The following is a 22,856-nucleotide window of genomic DNA, read 5'->3' on the forward strand; positions in this document are numbered from 1 at the left end:
TTAATTTTTAAAACATCCAACTATTTTGAAAATGATAATAAACAAGATTATTTAAAAAAATAAAATAAAAAATCAGAATTTATAGTTGTGACAGGTGTTTCTTAAACACAAGGCAATACCATTCCTAATTGTTCGTTAATAATATATTTCCATAAATACATTGAATATTTTTGGTCCTAAAAGAAAACGTATAATATCCAGCCACGTGTAAGACTGAAATCACATTAGGTTCGTCATATTCACGCACGTACCCTTCTCTCTGTTCTTCTTCTCCTCTCCCATCGATTTTCCAAAAGTTATTTTATAAAAAATAAAAAAATTTATGAAAAACACTTCGACTTTAACGGTCTTTAGTCTTTATCACCAAAAAATTCCTTTCCGTCTTCAAAAAGCCGTATATAACAAGGCTGTCTTCTCTTCAAATCCAGCGTCTATATAAACACACGCACTCATATACAGCACACAAAACGAAGCAGAGCAAATAACAGAAAAAAAAAATGGAGGGGAAAGCTAATGGTCCGACTGGAGGGCGCACGGGTCGCGTCATCGACGGCCCGACTAACCCCATGGTCACCCCTCTTTTAAACGATCTTTATCAGTTCACCATGGCTTATGCTTACTGGAAAGCCGGCAAGCATGAGGAACGTGCCGTGTAAGTTGTCAATTCAATCTTCTAAGTTTACCGAACACTGCCTTAAGTAATTGTTTTTCGTCATTTATTGATTTTGTTTCTAGTTAATTAGTAGTTGAATATGCTACTTTTCTTCGTTGTAGAAATTTGATGCGAGTTTACGATTAATGGATTTTTTTATTTTTTTTATTTTTTGTTTAGTCTCGGCTACATCGAGGTTTATCATGTAAATTGTTATGTTAAACTTAGGTGAACAAATTGATTTTGTGATGCTTCGAAAGTGTTTCGGAGTTGTGATTGAGTGGTAAATTGTTATGCTTTGAAATGTTTGGGTGAGCACTTCATGTTTCAATTAAATCATCACACTAACCTATATTCAATTATAACATAATTATTGGTTTTGAAATGAATTACAAGAGACACAATCTTGGCTTTGAAATTACTGTAAGGAACTAGGATTGCTGTTTGTCAGGAACAAAATTGAAAATTAATAAATCAGCAATATCAAGGGATTTCAGTTGTCCTTCTATACTTGGTTTTTGCATAGCAAAAATTTGAATAATTTAATTTTGTTTACTACTTACTGGAAAGCATCAAGAATGCTGATCACTGGCAACATTCTAAGGACTTTGTTTTTAAGCTCCGTACTGTGTTATTTCCATACTACAAAGCCAACTTTTTAGAAGTTGGAGTACTTGGAGCTTTTTTGTTTATTATTTGTGTCCTGGTGTGCTACAGGTTTGATTTATATTTTCGAAAGAATCCATTTGGTGGTGAATATACAATCTTTGCTGGTTTAGAAGAATGCATTAGGCTAATTGCTAATTTCAAGTTTACAGAGGATGAGATCTCGTTTGTCCGTGATAGCTTGCCTGGTTCATGTGAGGTATGGGATAATAATTTTGTTAGTTATTAATTGATAATTGATAATGACATTGAAACACTGGTGTAACTCCAAAAAGGAGTTGCACCCAAGCTTGTATTTTTGTTTTGCTAATCGGCTATTGCAGTTTATATTAAACCTGTTGAAATGCTGTAGACCACTTTGACTTCTCCCATAGTTTTAAGGAAGCATAATAAGTACTCACTAAATATGTAAGCAGCATTGCTTTAGATGTAGTTTGAACTTAGTTCATGTTGGATTGGGTGGAACGTTAGTGATGGATGCATGAGCTACACGATTGTAACTTTCCTTGTCTTAATTGCTCCCATTTACCCTAAAGAATGGGGAAAATCTTGGTTGATTAACTGATGATATCTGTCATCATTCCACTCGTTTGACTTAATTTGTTTTATTTATCATGACATATTATCAGTTGAATTCCTACACTTAAATGAATGGGTTTCCACCATAAAGTTTGGATTTTTTTTTTAGAAATAGTGCAGAATACATTTATCATATATTATGCGTTTTTCAATAAAATATTGTGAATTGTGAATTTTACCTACAAATTTATTATTAACTGATGAATTTATTGTTAATACAAATCATAGGATGGCTTCTTCAATTATCTTAGAGGAATCGACTGCTCTGATGTTGAAGTGTATGCTATTTCAGAGGGGTCAGTTGTTTTCCCAAAGGTACCCTTGCTAAGAGTTGAAGGGCCAGTTGCTGTGAGTATTGCTTCCACACATCATGTGTTTGACACTAATTTTACAATTCAATTCATTTTAATGCATATCTTTTGTGTTTAGGTGGTTCAATTGCTGGAAACTCCATTTGTGAATCTTATAAATTATGCATCATTAGTTTCTACAAATGCTGCAAGGCATCGATTTGTTGCTGGAAAATCCAAAATGTTACTCGAGTTTGGGCTTAGACGGGCTCAGGTTGCTCTCACTTATCTTTTTTATCTTTTATGTGAACTGCAGATTTATGTCTCTTTGTAAGAGTAGTCTTCTTCATTTTACATGTAGGGACCTGATGGAGGGATAGGAGCATCAAAGTACTGTTACATGGGAGGATTTGATGCAACAAGGTAGTTTCTGCTGAAAATGTTTTTGTACAGTACAGTCAATTGTTTCTAAGTTGTAAGTTCTATGTTCTATGTTCTAAGCATATGCAAGCAACTCCTTTTCTTGTATTAGTTGTCCTTACTAAAAGTCTTGAGCGAATAAATCCAAATTCTATGCACTTCTCAAATGCGGAACAGGTTAAACAGCTTGGTTCAGTTGTTTGTTTGAATCTCTTAAAAAATCAAAGAAAATATATTTGATCTACCTTTTAGGAACATATTGAATTTACAGAGTGAAGGTACAGGCCCAAGGAACAGTCAAATATATGTTGAAGCTTGAAGTCTCCAAATTTGTTCTTTTTGCTTTGGTTGTTAATCTGAGTAAATATTTGGTTTAATTTCTCTTTTGGATTTGCGTTGTATGTTTTCAGCAATGTTGCAGCTGGAAGGTTATTTGGGATACCACTTCGTGGAACACATTCACATGCCTTTGTTAGCTCATTTATGGTTAGTTAATCAGATGCGACGTTCAAATACATCTATTGTTAGTTGTTTAGAACAAATTGCTTATAATGTACAAAAACCATTTAGTTTTATTAATACCATCACAATTGATATTAACTTTATATTGATGGAGTTTTATTGGTTTGAAGTCTCTTTTTTCCCCATTTAAATCTCACAACCTATTTTTCTGACATGTTTCTGTACAATCCTTAACGTCAGAAGTGAGAACCCTTGCAATATTCATATCTTTAGGAGTATTGAGTTTGTGAATAGAAAATCTACATGTTCGATATTGAAAGCTTCTTTTGTAGATTGTGTTTCAAGACAAATCCTGAATTGCTGTATCAGATGTTTGAGCTGAGAAAATTTATCTTGTTTGGTTTCACATAATGCTGAGTGCCTGATTGTTGATTTATCAATTGCTGCACTTGCCTTTTAGCCTTGTCCTCTACTTGTCTGGGATTATACTGGAAGGTGTTTGAAGTTGACAAATCTCTTCTGTTTGTCGTTGTTGTTGTGCCTGGTCACCCTTACATCTATTGGTACTTAGCCTGTCAATATTACTCTGTAGCCAGTTGCTGGGACTTGGCCCTGACATCTGGATCTCCTTGTATTTCTGTCAGTTTTGCCTATATTTCTTAATCATACGAGTCATCATAATACTTTTATTGCATTTAAAATGATAATTTCTTATTTCTAGACTTGTAGGTTTTTGTGTATGTTTATTATCAGTGTTCTCATTTATCTGTCAACTTTGCAGAGCCCTGATGAGATCATAGAGAAATCGCTTAAAAGCTCCGATGGCTTGCATACTTGTGAGGATTTTGTCGGTCTGGTTCAGACATGGTTAAACAAAATTCAGGTTTTTTCCCTTGATCAGGCATTTTGTTTTTCTTTGTCTGTTTCATTTATATTGTGACATATTTTTTGCGTTTTTAATGTCAAATAGTCTGTGTACATTAGAACACTATGTTATGCTAATCTTCATTTCTATCTGAGTTCAAGAGTTTGTTTGTTCACCTTTGTGATAGGATTTAGTAAAAAATTATTAAAACCTGGACAAATTTGAGCTACATGGAATTTTCAAAATTTGTCAAAAGTTCCATTCTATTTTCCAGAACTATTATGACTTACTAGAACTGATGAGGGAAATTTGGGCTCAGTGGAACAATTTCAACCATACCATCTTTTATTTAGAGTAATGCTACCCAGCCCAAGAGATCCCCAATCTCATCCCCCAGTGACGTGTCTCCTATGTGATGTTGACTTTCATAAGCCAAATCATCATTTCATTACATGTTAACACCACATAGGATTACACATCACTTGGATGAAGATTTTTGGATGTCTTTTGGGATGAGTATTGTTCTTTTTTTAATGCCATGCTTTGTAGTGGTCACCTTTATTTTTGTTGCAATTTTGGGAGGTTAATAAATTTTATGCATGCGTCAAAATGATTTTTTTTTTTTTTTGGGGGGGGGGGGGGGGGGGGGGGGGGGGGGGGGGGGGGGGGGGGGGGGGGTGTTTTGTACAATTATAACTATTTTGTAAAAAATTATAGCTTCATCTGTAAAGTAATATTTTATATTATATTTGCTTTCTTCAATTCGTTTTCCTGCTTTTAATCTGCGACAGTATTCAATCTTCTAATTTGTGCATTCTTCACAGTGGTCAAGCTCATTTAGTGGCATATTTGGTGAGACAAATCAAAGTGAGCTCGCTGCTTTTACCTCATATGCCTTAGCGTTCCCCAAGAGCTTTCTAGCTCTTGTAGACACATATGATGTAAGTACGCTTTAATATACTTTCAGTTTACTGGTTCAACTGCATTTCTTTACCTGCATGGCTTAGCATCAATTATTTAATGTCATATTTCTCTTTAGATCTTAAATAGCGCATGAAGCTTGACTTACAACATTTTTACCTAATAACTGAACTGTTCCCTCTATCTCTTTTATCTTCACAGTTGACATTCTTAGTATATATGTTACTCAAGTCATTTCATGAATAAAAAATCTTATTTATGTTTCATTTTCTGCAAGTGCTGAAAAAATCTAAAAGACAAAAATAGGAGTTATTAAATGTGGTAATCTCTTAAATGTATTTTTTATTGGCTGAAACTACTTATAAAGGTCAGATGTTTCATTCTTGCTATTCAACAGCTTGTGTTCTCTTCCTATATTTTGGCTCTAACTTTTTGAATCCAGCAATGGCTTCCGTTAGTGGATTATAATAAACGTGAAAGTCCTCTCAACTCATGCCTTAGATCATAAAGACCAAAATTTTGATTGCATCAATACACTCTTTAAAAAAATCAAAAACAAAAGTTCAATATGTTGATAAGATTAAAATTTTGTAATTTTAACATGTGCTGTGATGTCACATGTTAAGACCACCCTAAACATAAACATGGATTATATGCTGGATAATAATTCAAGGCAAGTGAATTTTTTCCATTTTACAGTTTTTGCTCTTGTATAAGCCATGCATATCTTCATTTGGCATTTAATTATGTCTACTTGTTAATATTGAGGTTCAATATCCCCAAATCCATTTTACCAGGTCATGAGGAGTGGAGTTCCCAACTTTTGTGCAGTTGCTCTAGCACTCAATGATTTGGGGTATATCTGAAACCTTACACATGTATTGTCATCTTTACTTGATAGAACAGTTTCTCTTTACATCACATGGACATAAGTCAATAAACAGTTCTTTTCTTTTTTCCTTTTCTTTTTTTAACATGGCTCTCCAACTCTGATTTGCTTGTGTGGTATTGTTTTTTTTTTTTTCTCTACATGTTCTTAGACGCTTACTATCATTGACATTATTTCAGTTTGTCAGTTAGAAATCAGAAGTTGGTGATTATGACAATGATTGATCATGTTCTTTTCTTAATTGGAAAACTGGAAATGATTTTTTCGATTAAACTACACATTAAATTTCCTGTATAAGTCTCAAAATCTTTAGCTTCACCGAATGCGTGCTTATCCTTAATGTGTAGATGAGGAATTCAAAATATTGTTTTAAGCATTCAACCTTCTCATTATCTCTTATGTTAGGTGATAATGTGTGCCATCACTTTTTCTTGTCAGTCAAGTTAAAATCCTATCTGTGTGTTCAATATCTAATACTTTTATGGTCCTTGCGTTTCCTTCTCTTTACCATCAGCATATCAATTAGTGATCTGAGGATCTTCCTTTTATTTGCTTAAAATCTGAGTAATTATTTAGTTGCACCATTTTCTTTGCTGACTTTAGATGAGATGCTATGCAGGTATAAAGCTGGAGGCATTAGATTGGACTCTGGTGATTTAGCGTATTTGTCTTCGGAGGCACGAAAGTTCTTTCGCGCCATTGAGAAAGAATTTGGAGTGACTGGTTTTGAAAAGATGAGCATTACTGCAAGTAATGATCTCAATGAAGAAACTTTGGATGCATTAAACAAACAGGTAATCTCTAAATTAACAGTGCTTTGGATGAAATTATCTTCTTATTGCTTCTAAACTTTATGCATGTGTTAAAAAGATTATAAAAATTGCAAATATTTAGAGTATTTTCTAAAATACCTTTTTGTAGTGATGACTCTTCGTAGGATTATATGAGTGTGTGATACCAGTAGGGGTTTTTCTGATGAGTATCATCATCTTAGCGCGTATGCTGAGTAATTGTGTATGCCTTAACCTTTTTTCAGGTAATTATTGACCGCGTCTGACAATATCATTTTGTTTTATTCATCCACCGGTCTGAATCACTGAGCTGCCCCTGGTTACTGGGCAATAATTGTTGTCAACTATAATTAGTTCCTGCTGAAATGTTGGATCCATCCATCTCTATAAACATTGTGTCATAGTAAACATAATTTGAATTAAAAGAGTTAATTATATCCATAAATCTGTATAAGTTTAAGCTTTGATAACACGTTATTTAATATAATATTTATGTAGGATGATATCGGTAAATTTGTGCATTAAACATTTATTGGACATTGATGTCTTAAGTTTAACAGGCCACCTTTCCTTTTTTTTTTTTTTTTATCTTTGTGAAAGGGTCATGAGGTGGATGCATTTGGAATAGGAACCTATCTGGTCACTTGCTATGCTCAGGCTGCTCTAGGTTGTGTTTTCAAGCTCGTTGAGATAAATAATCAGCCTCGCATCAAACTTTCGGAAGATGTTTCAAAGGTATGAACATGCTGCCTAGATTCTCATAATGTCATTGCTATTCACTTTTTTAATTTTTATTCGTTTCTCTGGATACTAGGTTTCTATACCCTGTAAGAAACGGAGTTATAGGTTATATGGCAGAGAAGGCTACCCTCTGGTGGACATAATGACAGGAGAAAATGAACCTCCGCCTAAGGTATTCCGTCCTTGTGATTTTTACTTGTGCTTCCACTTAGTGGTAATTACGAGCTATTTGCTATTCTCATGTGTCAGTTTGCTTAATTACACAACTGTACTAAAAATATTTATCAGACTATATATGAGGATAATGATGCAAGTAGAAAGGCCCAAATTTAATTGGATTTTTAAACTTGCAGGTGGGAGAACGAATTTTGTGTCGTCACCCTTTTAGTGAATCTAAGAGAGCATATGTGGTGCCACAGCAAGTTGAAGAACTTATGAAGTGCTACTGGCCTGGGAACTCAGGTTTGAAAATTAAGAATCTTTGGTGCATTCTCTTATTGATTGACATTTTTTTTTTTTTTTTTTTTAATAGCCCATTGAACTTGTGGATATTATAATGACTCGATGTTGTTTGCAACTATCTGTCTAACCATCTGAGGCACCATTTTTGTGTCTTTTAAGGTAAACAAAGAGAAGATTTACCTCCATTGAAGGACATTAGAGAACGTTGCATCAAACAGCTTGAGCTAATGCGGCCTGATCACATGAGGAGACTAAACCCAACACCTTACAAGGTAACTGTAAATGTCCCTTGTATACTCAGTAAATTGACATTTGTTGAAATAATACTTTGGAACATTAAAAATAATTGAAATAAATGGCAAGCAGGTGAGTGTAAGTGCAAAATTGTACGACTTCATTCATTTCCTCTGGCTCAATGAAGCACCTGTTGGGGAGTTACAATGAGGATTTATCAAGATAAGCTTTTTGCATTGAGTGGTGTACAAATTGCAAGTCATGATTCCAAGAGAATTAGAGGAGCTTCTTCAGATAGTCATTGGATACACATGCTCAATTTAATAATTTATATTATAATGTAATTTTAGAGTTTCAATAATCAAACTCAATAAAACAATTGATTGCGTTGAATTCTATTGTTCAAAATCTCTTCTATTTCGTCTGCTAAATTGTTTTGGATTTTCATCACTGATGGGAAGGGAATTGAAAGAATAGCAGCTTTCCAATATAAACGTTTATATATATAATAGAACCTTCTCCATAATGATGTTTTATGTAAGAATACTCTTTATGTAGATATATAAAATACTGATTTCAACTTAAACCAAGTATAAATAAAAATAAATTTTATATTATAATAAGTTATAATTTTCTTAGATCTCATCTTAAGAAATTTGTTTCTACATAATAATAATTATATATATATATTGTAAAAAATATATACTATGATACATTAAAAATTTAAGATGAAATAAAATATTTATCTAAAGTTGTTTAAGACAATAATTTATGTTTTAAAATTATTACTATATCTTTTATCTTGTGAATACATAATAAGCCGTCAATATTAACATCTTATTGAAACTAAAATATTTTTAACTCTCAAACATATTTAGAACTTCTTAGTATAAAATTTTTGGTATTTTCATAATATCATCTCAAGAATATCTTATTTCTCTTATCTAATTCAAGTAATGATTTCTCTTTAATTAAAACATAATAATTGAAAAAAACATTAATATCTATTTGATTAAAATAACAAAAATTATTGAATCTGATCATTTAATTTTATATTAATTCTTTGATATCTATTTTCGTATTATCCTAATATTATTAAAACATGAATTATAAAATCAAAACAATAATTTTTATAATTACACCTCTATTAAATTATAACCTCTTTGTAGTAATAAATTTAATTAATCCCAACATTATGACTATAAAGAAATTATAATGTGTATTGGCCTCATTGGCTATAAGGCCATAACTGACCTTGGTACACCATTTGTGTGTGGTATCCGGGGGACAAAGTTCACCCGCATTACTATACTGAAAAAGATTATTCAGAAATCATACTTAAAAAAGTTTAATCTCCGGGACAATGAATCTATGGCAGCCCTAGGGTCATGGGCGATGATCGAGGGCCGCCAAAGGGACAATGTGATCCCAGTAAGGTAACATTATGTTATCCTATAACTGGAAGGGTTAAAACTAGTCCGATGTATTTATTTTTGTTCTCTATTTTGAATGAAATACAAATCTACATAATGAATTATAATATGGACAACCTATATTGTATGTTAGGCTTAAATTTACACAAAGACGATAAGGTCATTGAGCTGTACCCATCCATAGGCACACCTATCTCGAATACTTTGAATGGTTGATGCAGCCAAAGCGACCATTGGCCGAATCTTGATCAGCTCTTTCTCTAGTGGTATTTTAGCGCTAGCCTCTATCTGTACCTGCCATAATACAGATAAAACCATTAGTACGCATTTTTGTAAAATAGAAGATTATGCCCAATTAATCATTGCGACATCAAAATGGTTAAATGAAGTAACCTTTTCTATACAGCGTACAGTATCCAACAGATGGCAGAAATAAGAAAGCTGCTTGTACAGATCTGCTTCGGTGTACTAGTGAACGCACATTTTTACACCCAAAAGAAGTCTTAGTATATAAATAAACCTATAGATTCAAGAAAAACATTATAGTAGTCTGCATGAAGTTACGATGAAAACCTTTCTTAAGAGATGGCCATTACAACGTGGATAGTTTGGACAAACCGTTCCTCGTTCGGAATCACCAACCAGCCGCAAGTTCAGACTACGTGTGGTGTACTTGCAAGTTTCATCATCACACTGAACAAAGTATATCCATGACATTGATTCAATTATCACTTAACACTAAACTGCATTATGCCAAATGGTCTCTTAAACACGGAATCACCGAACAATAAAGTTTTGCGAGAGGTAGATTACCGTCATTAAGCCCTTATAATACATTGAGACAAATCCCTCCGCCTGCCTTTTGACCTGACAGAGACATTGCCAAATACACACATTATAAGATATGTTATTGTCTAAAATCCTGTGATTAAAGCTCGGATCCCCAATCACTTTTATATAGCAGGTACGCCATGATGCACAAAATGCTAATACTATAGTCCTCAGTGACAATGTTGTAGATGACAAGATGTGCATCAATCGATGAAAATATTAAGGACTTTCTGACCCTAGAATATGTGGATCAATCATGAATATTAAGGACTTTCTCACCCTAGATGAAAACTTTTTATTCTATGTGGTTTGTTTGGCATTTAACCATTTCAGTGTTTTGTTCAAAGGCACAGAAGGCGAAGAAGCTATAAAGCTTACCACAATCCCTAAGCTCTAAAATTCTACAATTTTTCAGGGTGCCCAATTTTAGTCAACTAGAGGTATAAGTCTCAAATTAATACCTGGTTAGCTATCATTCCAGGAGATATCCTACCCACATCACCATCCTCTGGACATTTAGGGCAGCGCAATATACGCCAAAAGTTGCACTGTGTTTCTGCTTTTGTTGGCTTCTCACTGATTGACGTATAAACAGAACTGAAGACAGCTCGGCAGTGAAAATTACTAGAGCAACTGGGACAGGACAAGATCAATGGCTCACAACCCCGGTATCTGCAATTCAATTATAACAATCCATAAATGATTAATTTTTGGATTAATGAGAAAACTGGGAGTAATCCAGTACACCAATTTTGATCATGTGATAAAATTTATACATTAACGGGAAACAACTGCATTGCAGGGGAAAAAAAAGGCTTGATGAAAGAGCACAGGTTCTTGGATACATCAAAGAATATTACAAGAATTTCATAAATAATTACAGAGCTGTTGACAGCATATTTAAAGTTTGTGTATTATTTCCAAATAACAAATTTGACAAAAATAAATGGCTAAAAACATTGACATGAAAGAGATTTGTAAAAAGTAATGCATAGTCACAGCAGATTAACACGAGAAACAATAATTACCTCTCCTCATCATCCACAGCAAACAAGAATGAGCTAGAAGAATCATTGCGAATTGCTTCACTTGATTTACTTTGGAACTAAAAGAAACCATAATTTAATATAAAAAGTAAGCAATCAATGAAATAGGAAAAGTTTCGTAAACTCAAAGTGAGTCTGGCCTGAGGGATGCTTTTACCTTGGATGAGTCAAGCCCCAAACAATCAGCTAAGCGCTCTGGGCTTGTACCTTCAATTGAAGCACATAGACGTGATACTACAGGATGAATCTGCTGAGACAAGTAGTATTCAATGTCAATCATCCATTTGCCATCATCTCTTTTCAGTTCATCAGGATGTCTAGCACGCTGAGCAATTCCAACTGAACTTCCTGAACTTATCCCCTATCCAGGAAAGGAAAGAAATATAACATGAATGTTACATCTTATATGTAAAAGCACTCCACACCCAAGCTCCAGAGACTGCTGAATTTGATAAAAGAACATAAAAATAGTCTCAAACCTGTTCACAACATATTATATAGGGTACTGTATCACCAGCAGAGCAACCAGTTGAGTAACCACTTTGCTTCAATCTCAGTGCCACCTAGAAAATGATCAAAAGTAAATTCCACGTATTGGGTTCAATAAATAGTGAAACAACTTATATAGGCAAGGTAGAAATCTAAGTAATGATATCATTAATAGTTCATGAAGCTCACTTGAACGTGTGGCTGATTTTTGGCATCTGGGTAGGCTTCAGGTGGTTTAGTCAGCGTCTTTGTGATGACATATTTCTCAAGCGCTACTTCTCCACTTCTCATATCCTCTTGTACCTGTTAGATATGCATATCGGTGACAATCTGTTAAACTCCTCTATGACAATGCATAGGTTTAAGGCATGAACACATTATTCAACACAAGTGAACACAACTATAAGTAACAAAATTGATGAATTATCTTTTATCAAAGAAATTGAGTTCATGACAAAATTATTATCCCCCCTCCCCCCTCTTCCAACAAAAAAAGGCAAAAATATGAGAAACTATGACATCACCTTCATGAGAGAATTATGTATTGACTCAACAACATCCTCACATGACCTGTGAGCATAACAGTTAAAAAAAAAAAAAAAAAGATTAGCAATTCAACTGCTTAGATTAGCAGCTTAGCGAGGGGATGGAAGAAAGGTTAAAGAAAATAGCACACCTCTCTGACAATATTTGACTTAGGCAGAAATCTCCCACATCTTTTGATAGTAAACTCCAGTCGCGGCGAACCATATCAAGACCTTTACGTTCAATAACCTGCCTTACAAGTTATCACAATGACTTTGGTTAAGTAAAAAGTGAAAAACACAACGATCTATGGGCATGGATATTAGAACTCTTAAAATCTAGACATGAGGATGCAACTAAAATACACGTGTCCGTGCATTTATGATATTAGAAAGATATATTTTTATATTTTATCTATTTGTTTGCAATATAGAATAATCATAGACACAAATAATTATCAAATTTGCAAGTTCAAAGTTGCATGACAAAGTTTGTAACCATCATCAAAATGTTAACATAAATTTCAGCAAATAAAGGAGCATTCTCATTATCTGCATATCTCAGACATAGGTAAACAGAAGTGTCATGTCCTCTGGTGTCCAACAAACTGATTTCCAGTAATAAAAGAGTCCTACAAATCATAGAAAAGATATTTTAGGTGTACCTCATATGTTGTCCCATCCTTGAACTGCACTTTGACAGCCGCATATTTCTTCTTCTTAAGCAGCAGCATTCTCTTGTACAAGCCATCAAGATCAATTTCTAGACACTTATACTTCTTGTTGACCTAAACAGGTAGATAAAAAGGTTACACGTCATATAAAGCACCAAAAGGGAAATATATAAAGAAAGTTAAGATTTAGTTTAAACAAGCAAATGCCTGCAAGTTCAGTATTTGAAAATTTGCCAGGGCAATGAATTATACTGTTCTCAAATGTAAAGGACGTGCATGCCTTATTTTTCTTCTATTTAGGTCAATATTTAAACGAGGACAGATGACGAAAATAATACTAAATTTTGGACCAGACATCCCACAATCATGATTGAAATACAGGATAGGAAATAGCAGAATTTAAAAAAATAATAATAATAATAATCTCTTTAAGAATCTGTCAGATAATACAAAATTCATTTTTGCCTACAAGATGTATGGGCAATGCTTTAAATGAATAGAAGTTACATGGCCATAACTTTACCTCTTGAATGGCTTTCCCTGCAATAGATTTTGCTTTTGCAATATCATCTAGTCCACTATAAATCATAATTGAATCTGTATCACCATAGATTACCTGCCAGATACAAGATAAATGCATCCTNAGTAACAAAATTGATGAATTATCTTTTATCAAAGAAATTGAGTTCATGACAAAATTATTATCCCCCCTCCCCCCTCTTCCAACAAAAAAAGGCAAAAATATGAGAAACTATGACATCACCTTCATGAGAGAATTATGTATTGACTCAACAACATCCTCACATGACCTGTGAGCATAACAGTTAAAAAAAAAAAAAAAAAGGATTAGCAATTCAATTGCTTAGATTAGCAGCTTAGCGAGGGGATGGAAGAAAGGTTAAAGAAAATAGCACACCTCTCTGACAATATTTGACTTAGGCAGAAATCTCCCACATCTTTTGATAGTAAACTCCAGTCGCGGCGAACCATATCAAGACCTTTACGTTCAATAACCTGCCTTACAAGTTATCACAATGACTTTGGTTAAGTAAAAAGTGAAAAACACAACGATCTATGGGCATGGATATTAGAACTCTTAAAATCTAGACATGAGGATGCAACTAAAATACACGTGTCCGTGCATTTATGATATTAGAAAGATATATTTTTATATTTTATCTATTTGTTTGCAATATAGAATAATCATAGACACAAATAATTATCAAATTTGCAAGTTCAAAGTTGCACGACAAAGTTTGTAACCATCATCAAAATGTTAACATAAATTTCAGCAAATAAAGGAGCATTCTCATTATCTGCATATCTCAGACATAGGTAAACAGAAGTGTCATGTCCTCTGGTGTCCAACAAACTGATTTCCAGTAATAAAAGAGTCCTACAAATCATAGAAAAGATATTTTAGGTGTACCTCATATGTTGTCCCATCCTTGAACTGCACTTTGACAGCCGCATATTTCTTCTTCTTAAGCAGTAGCATTCTCTTGTACAAGCCATCAAGATCAATTTCTAGACACTTATACTTCTTGTTGACCTAAACAGGTAGAAAAAAAGGTTACATGTCATATAAAGCACCAAAAGGGAAATATATAAAGAAAGTTAAGATTTAGTTTAAACAAGCAAATGCCTGCAAGTTCAGTATTTGAAAATTTGCCAGGGCAATGAATTATACTGTTCTCAAATGTAAAGGACGTGCATGCCTTATTTTTCTTCTATTTAGGTCAATATTTAACTGAGGACAGATGACGAAAATAATACTAAATTTTGGACCAGACATCCCACAATCATGATTGAAATACAGGATAGGAAATAGCAGAATTTAAAAAAATAATAATAATAATAATCTCTTTAAGAATCTGTCAGATAATACAAAATTCATTTTTGCCTACAAGATGTATGGGCAATGCTTTAAATGAATAGAAGTTACATGGCCATAACTTTACCTCTTGAATGGCTTTCCCTGCAATAGATTTTGCTTTTGCAATATCATCTAGTCCACTATAAATCATAATTGAATCTGTATCACCATAGATTACCTGCCAGATACAAGATAAATGCATCCTTCAATAGCTATATATGTTTACAAGTCAGCCAAATAATGCAGACCTATGACTTATAAATCAGATTGTACAAGAAATGACCTCTAAGTTCAAATTATTCTGAACAAGATCAACAGTGCTCCGAAGAATCTCCCTTCCCTGCACAATCATGTGACTTGCTCAATGATAAGAAACATTCTGTATTATAAGCCATTTTCTTTGCACTTAAAAGCAAGGCAACTCCTTCAAATTACAGTGGAGTAAGATATATTTCTCTTACTTGTTGTGTTATAAGCTCTGCAAGAGGCTTTGCATAAAATCTTGAGTTGGAAAACCCAAGACATCCATACATACTGCATAGTGAACATATCAGCAATGTATAGTGAGTACAAAATACGTTGTATGGCAATACCATCTGGTCTTAAAGTAAAACTAACAAATTACAGAAAACAACTATAAACACAGACCTATTTGCAGTGAGCTTTAATGCTTGCTGCTGAATATCAAGCTGCTGGACCTTAAGACCAGATGCATTCTTCATCCATGACTTAACCATTTTTCTCCTCTGAACCAAATTTTTAAGCAACTACAAAAGAGAAAGGGAAAAAAGGAAAGGGATGAACTAGCTATCCAAGTGGGAGTCAAAAAGAGAAAACCTGTAACCAACCCAGGTACTAAAATTACAAATGCCTATCTATCAGCCTTGGTTTTAATTATGAAAGCAGAACCAAATTCAGGAAGCACGAAGAAAAGAAAGAATAACAACAAAAAGATTAAACAATTTCTGCTTCCCAATTTTATTGAAAGAAAGCAAAGCAGATAGTCATTTTGTCAGGTAACTCAACCAAGCTGAGTTTAAAACTTGAAATAGCATGCAAAGTTGCAAAATGAGTAATGATATAAATTATAAACATTCTTCTCAATAAGCTTTCTTGTTGGTTCCAAAATTGTGTCTTAAAGTCAAAAGCATAACCAAAAAAGAAAATCAATTTATTATTTTAAAAGGTTTCTGAAGCCCCAATACTATTGAAAAATCTAGCAATATTAATCAAAAATAAATAAACATAAAAATACCTCTGGTAGGACTCCAGTTGTTTTACTAGATGGTAAATGAGGACCAAATCCTTCTGGAGATCTTTCCACTGTTGTAAAGCAAATATTATATTCCTGTAAAATTCATTAGGTAATGCTGCTCATATTCACAACTCAATCCAGCAGCAATTGACAATGGCAAATAGACATGTTGATGTGCAACTGTGTGTGTACATAGAGAAAGAAAGAGAGGCCATCTCACCTGAATAATAGAAGGATAAAGACTATTGAAGTCCAAAAGCAAGATATATTTGTCGTATAAACCCTTTTTTGGCTCCAAAACCAATCCACCAGCATAAGCAGGACCCTTTTTGCCTTTTCCATGTTCATTATGTGGAGCAGCATCATCAAAATTTGCATCATCAATATTTTCCTCTTCAGCTTTTCTGTCCCCCACACCATGACTTAATCTACGCTTTGCTATCTTATTTTCCTTCATATGAGAAGAAATCTTGTCCGGGACAATAAACTTCTTTGCATGGAATGAATGCAATAGAAGATACTCTACTCTCTGAGCTCTAGCACCCTGAAAGAAAAACCTATGTTATAAGTCATGTTGATTGACAGTTTATACAAGATAACAAACAAAATGAAAAGTACAGCAAGAACTCACTTGAAGAGTTTTTCCCCAAAGATTGCCACTTATATTAGTTAGTTGACGTGTGAGGGGAAGAACACTCAAATGAAACATGAGCTCCATAGATAACCATGCATCTGTTTCACCGCATTCAATCTGGAAGCATTACAGATACCATTAGACATAAAACATTATCCCAGCACACTAAGCAGTAAATTTTCCTGTCATAAATAGCAAAATTTACCTGTTGAACCATTATCTATGTCAAAAAAAACCTACATCATTTACTAAAGCTCAAAAGACAAGTACTAAACCTTTTTTTATGTTTTATATCACATAGAATAGATAATAATTCAAATGATCATATTCAAGTACAGTGGAGCAAGATAACATCATTTTCAAAAGATCACAACCACAAATTTAAATGCAGGAACCAATAAAGCTTTAAAACCCGGAAAAATAAGTTATTCAATGACTTCAATAAACATAAATAATTCAGTCATTGCAAAACACAACGGACCATCATGTCCAATGGATGTTCCTTTCCACTTATTACCTGGAGAAACAAACTATTCAATGAGCGCATTCTATCAAGACTTGCATTCTATGAAATTGAACATGAAGCAATAACTTGCTTTTTAAATATCCATTTTCCAAAATTGCCCTCCTTTTGGTACTTAAAATGCTTAATGCTTGGTTATTGATAATGTTAACTGACATTAGTAACATCAATAGAAGGAAAAAGAATGCTTTGGTTTTTGATAATGGACAAACATTGCAGGATGAAACAAAAATCATTTCTGTGTTGCGTTTTACCCCTGTTATTTATATATTTCTTTGATATCCAAACCAATAACAGGGGCCTTTATCATGATATCAAACATAATGACCAAAACTAGACAACATAAGCATCAAAAACTTACAAGCTCCAAAAGGGATTCCAATGTTTGGAACATTCTGGGGGTTTCATGTGGGGCGATCTCTTTGCGGTCTTTGTTCAACTGAGTCTTTGCAAGTTGTGTCAGAGAATAACTGACCTGGAGAAGAAGATTAGAAAACATGAGCATTGAATTTTAGCTCCATTATGTGCTTTCACATGTAATATACCAGCTAAATGTTATACTTCTTTTAATAAGTCACGGGAACACAAATATGTGTCACATAAGAGCCGACCAGCAATGCAAGACATGACACCAGGACTAGCTCCAGACCCAAAAGTGGATCTTCCTTTCATAAGCTTAGGCATTTCTGATCGCTTAAGACGGCCAATCTTGGACCACATGCTGCTAGGCACTCTGCAAGCCTGCATAATAAGGATACAAGGGCATTATAGAGATGACAAGGAATTCAGTGAATGTACATCTGATTGATGGGCAGGGCAGCAGAATCTAGCAATTTAGGGAATACAAGTTGAGTTGAGGGAGACGTTAAATTAAAGAATCACAAGTTTCCATTCCTGTTTCCACTTCCATATTTTAAGGGCCAACATTTTAATTTTTTGAAAATATGATCTAAAAAGAGCCAAAAAAAAAAAAAAATGTATGCATTTGTGCCTTTTGGAAACTAGCCCAAAAGTCAAGAAATGACTGAATCCACCAGCCTCATGTACACAAGTGATAAACTGCAGTGAGTCAGCATAGAAAAAATTGCCAACAGTTTTAACAATATTCTTGTTACCACAAGCACAAAATAATGTAGTTTGAAACTTTTTTTCAGATAGAAAGCACTGAAAAGATATTCTCACCTGCACTCTGTGGAGGAGAACATCCAGGTCAAACCCAGATATATTGTGCCCAACAAGAACATCACTATCCAACTTGTATAATTCAATCATGAGACGATTTAACAAAGCTCTCTCACTACAAAATTACATTCAAAATATTTCAATCATAGGAACTTAAATTGCAAATTCATGCAGTGCAGACGAAAACTTTGATGGAACACAAAAAACATAATTAGAATTTACCTGCTTTCGGAGCATAAAACATTTGAACCAGCCTTTGAGTTTCTATCTGTTGCCTCTTTGTTGAACCCCATAGGAAATATACCTCCATCAAGCTTGCGTACAACAGTAAAATGGCTTAGAAGACTGGGTTTCTTCCATTCTGAGGCCAACATGGGAGTGTCAATCTGAAAAGTGAAACAACACAAGTAGCTTATTTAGTACAAAGAACAATTTGTATGAGATCTATTGAAATCAATATGTAACTTCCTTCAGCTAGAACAACGCCAATTGGAGTATATACTAAAATATAAGAAGCTCAACTCCAGTTTAAAAACATGTAAGTGTTGGGAAATCAAGTTAAAAAGTTTAACCAAGACTTTGGTAACTCTAGAAGTGGATTTGTTTGCCAAAACTGTCATTAAAAACCATTATATACTGTACCGGTATCTTTCCATGATTCCATCCATAATTAATTATCAACAGAGTAAAAGAAATTTATATTCAAACACGATTGAGGTTAACATCTGAAAATCACACAACTCAAGTGTAGCTTTAAAATGTAACAACCATACCTTGCACAACACTATGACTTGTATAATATACATTTATTCATATCAAATGGAATACCATATTCCCTAGATTTAACATCACTAGCACCAAAATCGTATTGACTGATTTTCAAGGCAACTCAGACTCAGTTAAATATCAACCAACATCAATAATAACATCAGCCAAGTCACGCATTTAGAAAGACAAAATAAGTATGTGTTTCTTAAACAAACCTTAGCCTTGAGACAGGAGATGACAGATGCAGAGACAATTTCATTTACATCCTGTTTTTCATTGACAATAGTTTTCAAATTTATTGCTGTCACAATCACTGGAGGAGTCTCTAGCACATTCTTTGAGGAAGATGAAACTCGTATATCTTTGGAAGAGTCAATAGTAATCTCAAATTTGCACCAGCTCACCTGTGCAAGAGAATGCCAATAAATTTCAAACTATGCATAAAAGATTTTATAAACATGACTTTAAGAGACAAAAGATCCACAGCATCAGAAATCTCACCCTTTGAGGAGCAGGACAGGTAGAAAATTTTGAAACTGATAGCCAAGAAGGTCCCTTTACCTTCCTTTTAACAAGAAAATGTTCCAAGGCACTGCATATGATTACACAGGTAAGTACCCTTTCTTCCAAGCACAAATGCACCGAGCATTAAACTGTCTTATAACTTTTTATCGATGCAGTGTATTTTACATATGTGAGTAAGTCTCTACGATGTTCTAATACTTCTGATCTAAAAGAAACCTGAAAAAATATAGTAATATGCTGTATGCAAGAATATTGATTTTACAATAGGTGATCAATATAGTTCATATCAAGTAATCAAGTCAGTTGCTAAGTATTTTTACCTTGTATGAGTACCAAGCAGAGCACAGAAAGTTTCTCCTTTTAGATCTGCAGGAAGTGGCGGGTTCTGCAACGACAAAGTGCATGGTAGTTATTAAGAATTGATAACTCAAATATGTCAGGATACCAATGATAGCAGCAATATGTGAGTCCTGGATTCACAGAGACCTTAAGAATTGATAACTCAAAAGTAACTTCCAAAAATTGATAACAGAAAGATTTAACATATAAGAATTACATTTAACTACCTCATTGATTTGATTCACAGGTTCAGTGATATACCTTAAATGGGTAATTGAGCTTGAGCACATAATTCTCACCAATAGGTATGTCAGATCGCTCAAATGCATATCTCCTCTGTATACACAAGGAACGATAAACCAAAGATATTAAAAGAACATAAGAGAAATGAGAATGAATCAAAAAAAATATTAAAAGTTAATCAATGCATTTCCAAGGATACCATAAAGGTTAAGTCTACAAACCTTAACCACTGACATGCTAAAACTTGAAACATTGAGACTTAGCAACCGTTTTGCTATTTCACTTTTTAATCCTGAAGCCACATCCTAACAGAGAAAGAACAAAATGAAGAAAAAAAAACTAATAACAGTCAAAACTAGAAAAGGGAAAATAGAAGATAAAGAGGAAAAATGTATTTGTGCACATCCTTGCATACATACAGAAACAAACTTACCTGAAGCTTTGTCCAGAAAACTGCTGGAGCAATGCGAGACTCTTCAGCATCTTTCTCAAGCTTCATTATCTCATCAGTTTGAAATAGAGAACCATTTGGGATTGCATACACACACCTCTGCATGTTCTTAACAACCACACAGCAACTATGATATGTGTTTCCTGCTTTGACCTTAAGAAAAAAGATATATGACAATCACAGGGGTCATTGTTTGTTTATGAATTTACACCAATAACAACTAAAACAGTTAACCAGTTATATAGCATGCCAAGACACAAAGAAGTATACACTCTGCAATTAGAATAAAATTTATCTAATCAAAAAAGAAATAGAATATTAGAATCAATGTCATGGACACACTCCTAAAGCAGCCATTATTGTTACATTCATCTTCAAATAGTACAAACTTTTGAAGGGCAACCGATAAACTGAAGACCTACCGTACTTTGCTAAAGTATGGGCTGGCTGGAGCATTGACAATTGTTTAGAGCACTACAAAGAGTAATGATCATGCCAACAGAAAAAGATTAATATAATCACATCGTTTTGGGTCATAACAGAAGGAAATGGCAACTTGAGATCCAAAGGAAGATGTATGAAGCCCTATACAGAGAGGGACGGAAATAAATAATTCATGTAATCAACCTAAAGCCTTCAATTAAACCTAACTGACTTGAGTTCTCAAATTTGTTAGTCTTATTTATCTATGCACAGGTAACTGATATGGTCAAGGACAGTCAGAAATTTGCTGACAATAACCTGTGACGTGAATAAGCAAATGAAAATACATTACAACACCGTCTTCCCTCATGCCACCAATTCGTCTAATTACTACCAAAAATATGCAAAGTAGAGTAAGCATAACATTTAAAAATAAATCAGAGATGTTCTACAAATAATGCAATTGACAACAAAACCTAGCAAAATTATCATATTACCTTCCCAAAGAGATAGACAGTTCCCATATTGGCACCAGAAAACTGCTCATGGGCATCAACAATGTAAAACGGCAACGATCCATCTGCATCCACCTCAAATTCTGACAGCTCTTCACTGTTTGAGCCATTTTTCATATCATCAGCTGCCCCATTACCACTAATAACGGCCTTCCACCCAGCACTGGCACTCAATGCTGGATCCTTCTCCTCGTTACTAATCTTTGCATTCAGTTTACGAGTCTCCTCCTTCACTTCCTCTTTCAATTCAATCACATCCTTCTTAATCAGTTCCGTACTCACACCAGACACTGGTCTCGAATCTTTCAAGTCATCGATTAAACACTTTTCCTCATTCACATCACAAACTACTGCATAAGCATTTTGATTTACTACCGAATTCATCACCAAATCACAATTTTCCTTCGGTACTGAATTTAACGACTTAGTGACCAATTGATGCTCACTTTGAACAGAATTAACCGAAAGAAAACTCTTATTATTACTTAAAACTGAAACTGGGTGCGACCTTCTACGCCTCTCTCGATCCGCGTCATCTGGCGCGAATTCCGCTAAAACTTCATCAACAACACTCTCACTTTCCTTTACTTTATCATCCTTGGATTTTCTAAACATCGCCGTTGACGTTAACATCGCTGATAATCTCTGTTTCCCCATCATTGCCGCTGCGGCCGTCAGCGAAGGGTTCGACTTCTTTACATGTTGATTATTTTCTTTCTTTTCTTTTTTTTCAACTCTCTTCCTCTTAAACGATTTGTGGCCGTCCAATGATTCGTCATCCGACGAAGAAGGGATTCCGGCGGTGGACCAGTCTTCTTCTTGGCCTTCGTCGCCGTAGCCGAGGCCGTCATCGTCTACAATAAAACCTCGCGCCTCCTCCTTGCGACGCGCCACCAGCGCATCATACTCGTCGTCTTCCACGGTGTCGTATATCGGGGTCTCTAGTTTGATGTCGTATCCTCCTGATTCTCCAGATCTGCGTCCGCCACGCCGGAGCGCCTTGAGCCGTTCCAAGGCCTCAGCTCGGGCCGTCGCTTCGGCTCCTCTGCCCCGGCGCCGGCCAGCTGCTGTCGGTTGCTCGTCCGCCATCTGGATCTCTTACTAGATAAGATTGTTTCCTCTCCTTTTCACTGATTTTCTCTCTATAGGGTTT

The 22,856-nt window shown here is 34.5% G+C and overlaps 2 protein-coding genes across 2 annotated transcripts; one reads left to right on the forward strand and one right to left on the reverse strand.

Moving 5' to 3' along the window:
• Positions 1-276: 276 nt before the first annotated feature.
• Positions 277-8,469, forward strand: LOC116121980 (nicotinate phosphoribosyltransferase 1-like). The gene is made up of 15 exons (XM_031407883.1): positions 277-652; positions 1,370-1,517; positions 2,126-2,245; positions 2,327-2,461; positions 2,549-2,610; positions 3,018-3,093; positions 3,851-3,952; positions 4,759-4,875; positions 5,653-5,711; positions 6,364-6,538; positions 7,136-7,270; positions 7,350-7,448; positions 7,630-7,738; positions 7,898-8,010; positions 8,105-8,469. Exons 1-15 carry the CDS (start codon positions 498-500, stop codon positions 8,180-8,182), a joined length of 1,683 nt encoding a protein of 560 aa, XP_031263743.1. The 5' UTR covers positions 277-497; the 3' UTR covers positions 8,183-8,469.
• A 763-nt stretch (positions 8,470-9,232) lies between these two features.
• On the reverse strand, positions 9,233-22,792 carry LOC116121979 (DNA polymerase alpha catalytic subunit). The gene is made up of 30 exons (XM_031407882.1): positions 21,686-22,792; positions 20,748-20,918; positions 20,536-20,619; positions 20,333-20,407; positions 20,053-20,117; positions 19,709-19,799; positions 19,423-19,611; positions 18,662-18,825; positions 18,440-18,554; positions 17,819-17,998; positions 17,619-17,732; positions 16,732-16,851; positions 16,321-16,644; positions 16,101-16,193; positions 15,494-15,612; positions 15,307-15,379; positions 15,129-15,185; positions 14,931-15,023; positions 14,399-14,521; positions 13,886-13,983; positions 13,733-13,778; positions 11,961-12,074; positions 11,762-11,845; positions 11,440-11,643; positions 11,265-11,341; positions 10,698-10,908; positions 10,219-10,272; positions 9,979-10,098; positions 9,799-9,873; positions 9,233-9,699 (listed from the first exon to the last, which is right to left on the reverse strand). The coding sequence occupies exons 1-30, from the start codon at positions 22,790-22,792 to the stop codon at positions 9,547-9,549; spliced, it is 4,593 nt and encodes a 1,530-aa protein (XP_031263742.1). The 3' UTR covers positions 9,233-9,546.
• Positions 22,793-22,856: the final 64 nt, after the last annotated feature.

Source organism: Pistacia vera, unplaced genomic scaffold (genome assembly GCF_008641045.1).
Source record: "Pistacia vera cultivar Batoury unplaced genomic scaffold, PisVer_v2 Contig1295, whole genome shotgun sequence".
In the NCBI taxonomy this organism is placed as follows: Eukaryota; Viridiplantae; Streptophyta; class Magnoliopsida; order Sapindales; family Anacardiaceae; genus Pistacia; species Pistacia vera.